Raw genomic sequence first — 12,263 nt, 5'->3', positions numbered from 1 at the left:
CATCATTTTACTTAATTAAAATAAAAAAGAAAAATACATTTGAGATTTATTTTTTGAAAATGGACCCCAGAAAATACATACCAAAAATAAATTTGAAATGTAAATTTTGAAAATGAAAAAGTATTTTCAGAAATGCTTTTTCATTTTAGGAATGTGATTGCATTGTTTGCCTCATAAATTAAATTAGTAGCTAATCAATCATCCAATTTGCATCTTGAATAAATGCACAGCACTCATTAACTTTGATTGAAATATGTACAGTGTGATTTATATCAGCCAACAAAATGTGGGCTAGCCTTGGAAATAACTTGTAAGCTGATTTAGGATTTGGTGATGACAATTGTTAAACTAGTCGGTCATTTCAATGCTATGATAGTTAAATTTACTTTTGTGTACCCTTTCTGTTTAAGCTAACTGCTGAATTTAAGAGGATTACAACCATCAGTTTGCTGTCAAAGTTCTTCTCCCAGCTGGATGCTCATTCTTCAAACTGGTGTTTGGCAAGAAAGGCGGCGTTCAAGGAAGAAAGATAAGGAGCATCATGATACCAATCACCAAGGTATGATAATAGAATAAAATAGAAATTGTCAAACCTGTACCGATTCAATATTCTAAACTTAATGCTTGAAATTTAAAGCGGAAGTTTCAGAGGGATGGAAAGAAATAAAACTAGATGGAGAGGGGTGTAATGTACTTTTATGAAGAAGGATCTTATAAAATATTAACCTTGGGCAGATATGACAATGTCCACTGATGTTGCAATGGTAGGTTCTGTTTCCTGGGACCACATGCTTACATTTGACATATTTCTATGATAAAATGTCTTGCTGGTACATAAAACCAATGCACCCATGGATATTGTAAGTTCATATATCATAAAAATTGTCAATGATTTTTACATTTCGAAGAATGTATAATTTAAAGTTTTGTTTGTAAAATCTTCTACCAGTTGATTAAAATGTTTTATCTTTTATTTATTGTCCTACATACTCAGACTGACGCCATTGATGTCAAAAGAGAGTTAATCTTCAAAGCCCTGTGTGTGTACCTGAATGAAGAGCCCGAGAATCTTGTGAAAGAATACATGGTATGTAATTTAGTGTGTTTAAAAATGGGACCAGTATAACATATCTTTACATCTATATCCTCTATTTCCCCCTTTTTTCTGTGAAGAACACAGATTGTGGGAGCAGTGAAGCTGCAGTGATGGAGACGACATTTGGAATATTTGTCATTCGCAAGGAAGGTGCAGAGCCAGGTGATGGACCGGAAGATGTAGGTATAGTTCTGGATGGGCTCGGAAACTTGCCACTTGCTGTGGTCATGTTGTTTGCGCTTGTATATGCGCTTAACCTCAGCTACCCACCAGAGCTCAGATACACCTTTGAAGCTTTGCAGAAGATCATCATGGAGCTTGATGGAAACAGACTCTCAAAAAAAAACTCAAACACTGAAAACTCTACTTGCGTGTTAGTCACCCTCAATAGAGTAAACTACAGGTTTGGAGTTACTCTAATGGGAAGGCATTTGAAGCCATTTGAGTAGTTACTGAACTGGAAGCTGTGTTTGTGTTTTAATACATCCTGTTGCTATTTTGGGTTTACAAAATAGAATGTTTTGAAATGTTTCTTTATGCAAAGGTAAGGTTTTAAAACAAATTGTTATTTTCTAAAGAAAACTATTTTGATATTGATGCATTATGCTGTATTTTGGTTGTTCTCAAATATTGTTCTTTGCACTCAGTTGACAGGACCACTTTCTGCGTATAACTTTGTAAAGGGCTTTGCTGAGAGCTCTAAATATAGACACCTAATGACAGGGGGCTCCAATTTCCTAACTCAGGAGTTACAACTTTTGTTTGTCTATCTGTTGTAGTTTTTTTACAGACATGATGTTGGACACTGTTTCAGGCTTTATTGTTTGGTGTATTTTCACAACGTAGTCATTTTTAAAGTAAAGTGATTTCAACAAATACAATTTAGTTCATGTTTTTCTTTTCCAAACTTGACACCAGCTGGGGGTATATAGGCTGACATGTACATTTTAAATAGCTGAATATGTATACGTTAAAAATGATTTATTTTGTGAATAATTACTTATGTTCATTTTCATATGATAAAGTTAAAATCTTACCTAACTTTGTTTTGTGGGCTCAGCACAATAAATTCATGTACTGTGCTATTTTGAAAAGTAGTTGTAACTACCCTATTAAATTATGTACCTAATAATCCTATCATACAAGTTTAAATGGCTTAAGAAAATTATGTTAGTATGTTACATTTACCTATATTTATCTAGTTGGACTGACCCCTGGTAATTAAGTAATAGTAATGCAAATACATCACGTTGCCCCAACATATTTACACTTTGTTCACTTAACAAAATTGCTTCTCGCTAAATTAATGCATTTTATTTAGGTGGAAATTATTTCCATAATTTTATTACGTTCTGGGAACAAGTTTTTTTTTTGAGTGCACAGTGATAGAGACAAACAGAGAAGCTGAGCAACAGGTTCAAACAGCTCAGGCTTCATGTTCACAGAACAACACTGAAGGTTTTAGCAGCAGCAGCATCTGCAGTCAGATGCTGCAGATCTTCTATCAGTCTGTGAAGGAAAGTTCAGTTTTCTCTGCAGCATCTGATGGAGCTGCAGCATCAGAGACTCAAAGGAACTGAAGCAACTGATGAAGAGGCTGACTGAGCTGGATGAAGGACACTACTGGTGATTCTAGAGAGAAGAATGAACTGCTCAGAGGTCTGACTCAGGTCAGACTCCAGTCACTCATTTCATGACTTTAGACTTGATGAAATCACTAAATGAAACATGAACCTGATGGAGGAGACAGAGCCTGAACTGGCCTATGATTTCACATCTTCTACAGGTCAGATGTTGCTAATAATCATCAGTTCCTAACTTCTCCTCTCTCCACAGCCCCACAGACATGTCCAACATTGGAGATGAGAAGCTGCAGAGCAGTGAGATCAGCAGAGAGTGAAGCTTTGTTCCCTCCTTTAACTCAGCCAATGTTACTGATGTCAAACCTGTGATGGTTTCTAACAAGCTTCTCCTGTAGGGCTGGAAGAGGGAAGGGTGTGATGATGAGTAGGAGGATGAAGAACATCTAATCTGGGTGGATGAATGTAGCGGGAAATAAGGCAAGCCTAAAGGGACCAAACTGGGTCCTTTTACCAGGCGTTTGGTTGAAAATCCATGAAAAATGTCTTCTGAAAGTCCCGCTGTGCTGCCCTCGCAGTGCATGTGCCGATGCAAGGCTAGACAGCCAGATAGCGGTTAGCTAGAAGCCCTCCAAAAAACCACAAGGCTTGACGTTTCTAGTCCTTTAATGAAGTCCTCATTCCACAACTACCATAAAACTGAAGAATACAGGAATAAGGCAAACTTTACTCACTTAGATCACAGTATGAGTAAGCATAAAATGAGTACATTTCAGTTAGCCTCCATGAATGAAGAACATGAGAGAAGTTAGCATGTTAGCATGAATTAGGATCTTAGCATGAGCTAACGTTAGCGGGGTTAGCTGTATACATGGAAAACACACACGTAGGTCTAAATATGAAAATTCACATTCATCCCCTTATAATACTAACAGATAAATATTCTCCAAGGCCAAAACGTTTGTAAACTTTAGACAATCTGACTTCAGCTGACTGCTTAGCTGGATGTGATCAATTCAGCTCTGCTGAGCAGTTAATGGAGGAAAAACAACCTGAGCAGGTTACATAGCTGCTGCTAACCAACAGAGCGCTCACTACGACGCCGTTTGTTACGGCCAAGAATATATACTTTTAAAATCTACTTACAAACTGATGAAATTCAACATAACTTATTTTAACTTTTTAACCTCAAAGGCACGCCATCAACTCCAGCAGTTTAATGCGCTGTTTTAAGAGGTGTCGCTAAACACAGAAAAAAATCAATGCTCTTTTCGGTCATTGAATGCAACTTTATAGATCAGGTGGTGTTCAATGTCCTGAGAAAAGTAGTTTTTTTTAGCACTTTCTGGCACTCTGTTTTCTCACATTAAAGGGATAGTTCGGTATTTTTGACATGAATCTGTATGGCATCCCCATCACCAGTGTCATGCAATCACACTGACTTACCCCTGGCAGTGTCCTGTGAGCAGAGTTCTCGTCCAGTTTTGGTCAAGCCGAAAGTAGTCCGGCAGGTTTGCTAGACCCAGCGAAATAAAACGTTTCTCTTCCCAAAACATTATGTGTATCTATCTATCTATCTATCTATCTATCTATCTATCTATCTATCTATCTATCTATCTATCTATCTATCTATCTATCTATCTATCTATCTATCTATCTATCTATCTATCTATCTATCTATCTATCTATCTATCTATCAATATATATATCTATTTCTATCTATATATATATATCTTAGTATTTTACTCATCAATATCATAAAGACCATCTATAATCAAATTCTATGAAATAATTTAGTTTTCTTTAAATATCTAATAACTATTTGTATTTGTTTACTCCCTAAATTCTTCCTCAAAATATCTAATAAATTTACCTTTTCCTTAATACATTCAAACTCTAAAATAAATCTTCTCTCTCTTTCATATTTATTACATTCTATTATAACATGTTCTATTGTTTCATACTTTCCACAATAATCACATTTTTCAGTATTATGTTTTTTAATTTTAAAAAGTGTATAATTAAGTCCTGTATGTCCAAATCTTAACCTAGCTATCACTCTCTCCTCTTTTCTATTTCTTCTACCATTTCTCCTTTCTCTTACCGCCTTCTGAATTTTATAAAACCATCTTCCTGTTTTTTCTTCATTCCACCTTTTTCCAACAGTTTCTCTTTAATAAAATTCTTTCCCTCAGATTTACTTGTTTTAACTGTAAAACTAATAGGATACTGAATCGCCGTCTTTGCCATTTTATCTGCCCTTTCATTTCCTTCTACTCCAATATGTGCTGGAACCTAGCCTGGGTGCCAGTCCGAACTTAGTCCCGCCCACAAGGTTTGAGTTCGGGGAAGTTCAGTCTGGCTCTGCTCCATAGTAGCGCGAGTATTATCGCCCACTGTCAGGCGATCCAATCAAATTGTCAGGGCGGGCTTTATACGATGATGGACAGATGATCAAGAGTAACGTAATCAACCACGTGACCAAAGCGCGCTAGGGTGACAACAATAATGGCTGCCGCTGGAGAGTTTGGGTGAGTAGATTCTGCTATTAGGTCTGTTCTAGAAGATATCGACAGCAAATTAATTTTAAAAGAGGAACAGAGAAACGCGATCAAGTCTAATCTTCTTATTCTAGGCGTGCAACTGCACGCTTTGATTTTTGTTGACAACAACTATGCATCGCTTAACATACGTCACGCACTCCGTTGCTCTTATTGGTTGTAGATCTATCCAATTGAGTGCAGAGGCATTTTTTTTCCTGGTTCGTTCGAAACACGCCCCATAATCACAGCTCTATGGAGCAGCATTAGACTCATATTCTGACTAGAATTGAGTCGGACTACGTCAGGCTAGCTGGAACCAACAGAAATGTAACTATCAAACCCATATTTTGTATTCTGAATAATGTATGAACTATTTCTAATAAAATGTCCATCCTGCTATCTGATTGATTATATTTTATACTTAATAATGCAGATCTTGAATCTGAACAAATGACTGATTTTTTATATCTTCTACCCATTGCAAAGCTAATAATATTGCCAACATTTCTTCTGTGTATACTGATAATCCATCTGTAATTTGTTTTCCTATTCTTATATTGAATTCTGTTACTACAAAAGCTATTCCTATTTTCCTATTTATTTTTTATGCATCTGTATAAATTTAAATATATTGATAATAATTGTTTAAATGTAACTGTACTGAATAATTATCTACGATATAAGATTTATCTCGTTTCATTTCCATTATTGCCATATCTACTATTGCCTCTGGTAGAATCCATGGTGGTATAACTGATATTGGTGTAGTTAAAGTAATTTCTAAATCATTAATTTTAATTTTTTTTATTTTATTTTCAATTGTCCATCCAAAACTCCTAATTTCTTTCTTTTCTTTTTCCCAACATGGATTTAAAATTTCCCGAGTTGGATGATCTAAGCTATTACCTTTTAAATTCAACCAATAATTTATTTCTAGTTTTGTTCTTCTTAAATCTAACGGCATTTCTCCCATTTCTACTTCCATTGCTGCTGTTGGTGTGGTTTTAAATGCTCCAGTACACAATCTTAATGCCTGATGTTGGATAATGTCTAATTTAGTCAGATGTGTTTTAGCTGCTGAACCGTAAACTAAACAACCAAAGTCTATGTTGGATCTTATCATACTTGTGTAAATCTGTTTTAGTGATTGCCTATCTGCTCCCCAGTCACTGCCAGCCAAGCATCTCATAATATTTAAAATCTTCTTACATTTATCAACAACTTTTTGAATATGAATATTACATTTTAATTTTTCGTCAAACCATAATCCTAAGAATTTTATACACTTTACTTGCTCTAATCCTTGGCTATATAGTTTTAATTTTATTTCCTTATTTATTTTTTTCTGATTAAATATCATTACTTTTGTTTTTTCAACTGAAAACTTAAATCCCCATTGCAACGCCAATTTCTCTATTTCAATAATAACCTCTTGTAATTTTTTTTACAATAAAATCTACATTTTTCCCTCTTTTCCAAACAGCTCCATCATCTGCAAAAAGAGAGCATCCCATTCCTTTTCCAATATCTTTAAACACATCATTTATCATGATTGAGAACAGTAATGGACTTATAATACTACCCTGCGGAGTTCCATTTTCTACTATATATTTTCCTGAGATCACTTCACCCATTCTAACTTGTATTTTCCTATTTGTTAAAAAGTCTTTAATCCATTTAAATATTTTTCCTTTAATACCCAACATGTATAATTTAATTAATAATCCCTCAACCCACATCATATCATCTGCTTTTTCTATATCAAAAAATACTGCCACTACACTTTCCTTACTTACTTGTGCTCTTCTAATTTCATGCTCTAAACATAGTGTTGGATCATTAGTACACCTCCCTTTGAAAACCACTTTGATATTTTGACAAATGACCTTTTTTATATAAATAATATACTAATCTAGTATTAATCATTCTTTCCATTATTTTACATAGATTTGATGTTAAAGCTATTGTCTGTAATTCTGTGGATTTGAATGATCTTTTCCTGGTTTAGCTATTGGTACTAGAATTGATTCCTTCCAGTTCGTCGGTAATTTTCCCTCGTCCCAAATTTTATTATATAGTTGCAATATTATATCTTTGGATTTTTCACTAAGTTGACTTATCATTCTATACCAAATTTGATCTTTACCTGGTGCTGTATTTTTTGTCTTCCTCAGTGCCTCATTCAGTTCCACTTTTGTAAACTCAACATTCAATAAATTGTTTGTTTCTTCAACACACTCTAGTAAATCTTTATGTTTACGTTTTGTATTTTCTCTTCCTTTTCTACCCTCTTCACTAATATTATTTGAACTGTGAATTTTACTAAATGTTCTTGCCAATATTTCAGCTTTATCTATATCTTTTATTATTTTTTTACTGTCTATTATTAAAATAAGATATTCAAACTCTCTCTTTATTCCATTCATTCTTTTAATTACTGTCCTATTTTTTTCTATTTTTGTGTCTTTTCCTATTGTGCTACAAAAATGTCTCCAATATTCTCTTTTTGCATTCTTCATAGTTCTCCTTTTCATTGCTTGTTTTCTTTTATAATCAGTTAAATTATTATAAATCTGATTACCTTTTAGTACCTTAAATGCTTTATTTCTTACTTTTATTGCTTCTTTATATTCATTTATCCACCATGGTACCATTTTCTTATCATTTTTACACCCTGTTTTCTTTATAGAATGGTCGGCTGCTTCCATAATTATCTTACAAATGTTTATGTTTACATCATTTATGTCCATTCTCATATCTACTTTTTCCAAGTTTATTTGACTCAAGAATCTAAATTTAATCCAGTCTGCTTTATTAAACCCTGATTAGCTTCCAAGATCAGATGAGATCGGGCGTGTTCAGGACGGTATGGCCGTAAGCCTTCCTCACAAATTCTTCTGATCCAACTAATTTAAACTCCAGGCAGCCAATCAGAGGAGTAGAACTGCAGGCCCCACTAATTCATAACAGATCAAAGTGCTGAGAACAGATCTGATGTTTCTTTAACTGGTGGATTTTATTTATCCTGCAGCATTCACTGTCAGTGTTTGCTTCTGTAATAATTTCTAATCAATTTAATTTATCTAAAGTCAAAATCAGAGAAAAATACACAACAAGTGTCCGGAACACACATAAACGACAGAAACCTTTTCTGGACAAACCATTCAATGAAATGATGTGGCTTATTACCCTGTTAGCCTGTCGCTCCCATTTAATGTAGTTTGCTGAGTAATTACTTGATCACAAGAATGGAGGATTACTGATGTTCACTGTTTGGCTCTTCTGGCTACTAGTTCAAGATGTTCAAGGCTCATTATGTCACTAAAATAAGGTTTGGCAGCTAAAACTCTAAATGTTTTAGTTTATAGTTTAAAGAACCAGCCTAGTTTCTCCCCTGGTCTTAAACTGTGGCTGTTGGGGATTATGTGGAGCTTTAGCCACTAAGGAAAGGAGAAATTGGTGCCAGAGGTAATGGTTACGCTCCTGCCAGATACTGTCACATATATCCCCACAAACCTACTTTTCTGTACATCCATGGATGTCTGTATCTCTGCTGTTATTAAATTAAACAATTTGCAGAAAGCAGTGAAAGTTCTCCCAGTAATTAGAAGAGGCTGGAATGTCTGAAGTGTTAAAGCTCATGTCTCTACAGGTCTTTATGGAGGAAATCTGTGGCAGGAAGAAAAGTTGCTTCTGGATCCAAACAACTCATCTCCATGGCAACAGCAGCAATGCAGGGATTGATCTGAATGGTCCAAGTTTCCATCAAAGCTAAACAGTGATTTTATAAAAACAGTCAAAGAGACTAAAAAGGTGAATTCTGGGCTAACAGTCCAATGAGAGAAGAGGAGTTTAAAGGTTCTGATGGGTCTCTGGCTGATTGGATCTTTAGAGAAAACACAGATTTTCTACATTCTGAAGGTTTTCTATTCATTTCAATGGAAGATGGAAACTGATCCAAAGTGGAATATTTTGAAAATGATCCAAATCTCTAAACACCAAAAGCTCCAGCAGAGCTGTCCTGAAGAAGCTGAACGTTTAGATGTTTGAATGGTTGAAATAGTCCAAAGGATGAAGGAAGAAGTTAAAGAGCAAAAACATCCAGAAGCAACTAGAACCATGAAGAAGAACCAGGAGGACAATAGAGCTGAATCAGCATCACACCATGAAGACATCTGGACTCACCGAGCCTTTCTGCAGTTCCTCACAGCTGGAACCAGTCTCTGTCGTCCTCCAGATGATGTGTTGTACTTCTTCAAGTCTAACTCATCCAAAACCTCATCGGACATTTGCAGCATGTAGGCCAGAGCTGAGCACTGGGTCTCTGAGAGCTTCTTCCCTGATTTCAGGAGCTGTTGGATCTCCTGATAAACTGAGAGGTCCTTCATCTCCTGACGACAGTGGAAGATGTTGATGCTTCTATCAGGAGAGATTCTATCATCAGTGTTCATCTGCTTCAGATTGTTGATGACTCTCTGGATGGTTTCTGGACTGTTCTCCATCTGACCCAGCAGGCCTCCTAAGAGGCTCTGGTTGGACTCCACAGAGAGGCCATGAAGGAAGCGAGCAAACAGGTCCAGGTGGCCATTTGGACTCCTGAGGGATTTCTCCATGGCTTTCTTCATGAAGTCCTCCAGAGATGTTTCTCTGTATTTTTCTCCCAGGAAGTTCTCCACCACCTCTGTGTTCCTGCTGGTGAAGCAGTGGAGCATGTAGACTGCAGCCAGAAACTCCTGGAAGCTCAGATGAACAAAGCAGTAGACGGAGGTGTCGTCCATCCCTCTCTCCTCTTTAAAGATCTCAGTAAACACTCCTGAGAACCATGAAGCATCTTTGATGTTGATGCCACACTTTTCCAGGTCTGGTTTATAGAAGATCAGGTTTCCTTCCAGCAGCTGCTCAAAGGCCAGTTTTCCCAGAGACTGAACCATCTTGATGTTCTCTGGAGTCCATTGGGACTCTGTCTTCTGTCCTCCATCATACTTGATTATTTTACGTTCGATCTGAAGCTGCAGGAAGCTGATGTACATCCCAGTCAGGGTCTTTGGCAGCTTTCCTCCATCTCTGGTCTCCAACAAACCCTCCAGAACATCAGCAGTGATCCAGCAGAAGACGGGAATGTGACACATAATGAAGAGACTTTTTAACTTTTTAATGTGGGAGATGGTCCTGCTGGCCTTCTCTTCATCTCTGAACCTCTTCCTGAAGTACTCCTCCTTCTGTGGGTCGGTGAACCCTCTGACCTCTGTCACCATGCCAACACACTCAGGAGGGATCTGATTGGCTGCTGCAGGTCGTGTGGTTATCCAGAGGAGAGCAGAGGGAAGCAGTTTCCCCCTGATGAGGTTAGTCAGCAGAACATCCACTGAGGTGGACTCTGTAACATCAGTCAGGATCTTATTGTGGTGGAAAGAAAGTCGACTCTCATCCAGACCATCTAAGATGAACAGAACCTGGAAGTCTTCAAAGCTGTGGATCCCTGCATCTCTGATTGGCTTAAAGTGTTTATGAATCAGTCCCACCAAGCTGAACTCTGTTTTCAGAACATTCAGCTCTCTGAAGGTGAATGGAAATATGAACTGGATGTTCTGGTTGGTTCTGCCTTCAGCCCAGTCCAGAGTGAACTTCTGTGTTAAGACTGTTTTTCCGATGCCAGCCACGCCCATCGTCATCACGGTTCTGATCCGACCCCTTCCTCCAGGAGGATTGAAGATGTCTTCTGGTCTGATTGTTGTTCCTGCTCTGTTTTGTTTCCAGGATGCTGCTTCAATCCTTCTGACCTCATGTTCATCATTGACCTCTCTAGTCTTTCCCTCTGTGATGTAGAGCTCTGTGTAGATCTCATCCAGAAAGGTTTTCTCTCCAGCTTTAGCAGAGACACATTCAAACTTCTTCTTCAGAGACTCTTTAAGGTCACGCTGACATCGACCATCAACATCTGAATGGAGAAACAAAGAAACGGGAGGAAACATTTCAGCCAAACGAAGAATAAAAACTATTTCTGATATTCTCACTGAGGGCTGTGTTTGTTCATTTCTATGGAGGAAACATTCATTATTTACAGAAAACTAATAGTTTTTATACCAAGCTATCTAAGCTAGGAGGTCATTGCATCATCCAACCAGGAAATCCTGAAACTTGCACCAATAAAAACTCCAAATGTCTAAAGCCTTGTGTCCCAGTTTTCCTGCACACTGTACCTTCACCCTAATCAGTGGTGAACTGGGCACAGCTGCAGGAACTGCTTGGAGCCGCCTAGCCGCTGCATTGAGCTCAGTTATAGCATAATGCTAATCATTAAAATCAGATGCATCCTACTATTTGTTTAATAATCATCTGCATCAACGGCCCCATTCAGGCTAACCTCATTTGAAAGGGAATTTTCTGACTCGCCAGAATCAAGATTAAGGAAACATTCAATGTATTCTACCTATTTTAGGTGTTTTAAATGTTGCCCCATTTATTTTGAAGAGTTTTTGAATAGTTAAATTAGTGTCTTCAAACCTTTGAACAGTAAATACCCCGCCTCCCCTCTGTCTACCTGCGTAAATGATAAAGTAAAATACATTAAATAAATAATATATTTTCTGTAATTGATGTGAATCTCAGAACCCAGTAGGATCACATTAGTCAACCCAGCAAAAACTGAAAGGACTGATGATCCAGTTAGCAGGTTAGATAGCTCAGTTATACGACGGCATATTAGGGCCAGTTTTTATTTTTTATTTTGAGAATAAAGTTGTAACATTACGAGAATAAAGTAAAATTAAGAGAATAAAGTCATAAAATTACGAGAGTAAAGTCGTAAAATTATAAAAATAAAGTTGTATTTTATGACAACTCCTACAAAAAGAACTTTCTTCCCTAAAATGAGGAATGATGAGCATCATGTTAAGAAATCTTTCAGCACCAGCATCAAATTGGGCAGAATGTCAAAGCTGGTCGGAGCTCTTAGCTTTATTTCTGAATCAGGTCGTGGTATGATAACTTTAGTCTCTTTATTTTTCAACATTATTCTTGTAATTTTAGGACTTTATTCTCAAA

General features: G+C 36.8%; 1 protein-coding gene and 1 long non-coding RNA gene across 18 annotated transcripts in view; both read right to left on the bottom strand.

Moving 5' to 3' along the window:
• The window catches only part of LOC119778392 (NLR family CARD domain-containing protein 3-like), a 56,361-nt gene that overhangs the window by 24,368 nt on the left and 19,730 nt on the right, over positions 1-12,263 (bottom strand). For all 17 annotated transcript variants that reach the window (XR_005280057.1, XR_005280058.1, XM_038277588.1 and 14 more), the window contains one exon: positions 9,405-11,157. Coding sequence is in view for 15 of the 17 variants with exons in the window: in XM_038277588.1 (XP_038133516.1) it covers positions 9,405-11,157 (1,753 nt within the window). In the remaining 2 variants the exon portion in view is untranslated. The remainder of the gene's footprint in view (positions 1-9,404; positions 11,158-12,263) is intronic.
• On the bottom strand, positions 4,831-5,675 carry LOC119778394. Its single transcript, XR_005280059.1, has 2 exons — positions 5,537-5,675; positions 4,831-4,971 (listed from the first exon to the last, which is right to left on the bottom strand). It is a non-coding gene; the product is annotated as an uncharacterized LOC119778394 (long non-coding RNA).

This window comes from Cyprinodon tularosa, unplaced genomic scaffold, assembly GCF_016077235.1.
Source record: "Cyprinodon tularosa strain WSP-4 unplaced genomic scaffold, ASM1607723v1 ctg1327, whole genome shotgun sequence".
NCBI classification, from domain to species: domain Eukaryota; kingdom Metazoa; phylum Chordata; class Actinopteri; order Cyprinodontiformes; family Cyprinodontidae; genus Cyprinodon; species Cyprinodon tularosa.
This window is presented reverse-complemented; position numbering and strand designations above follow the sequence as displayed.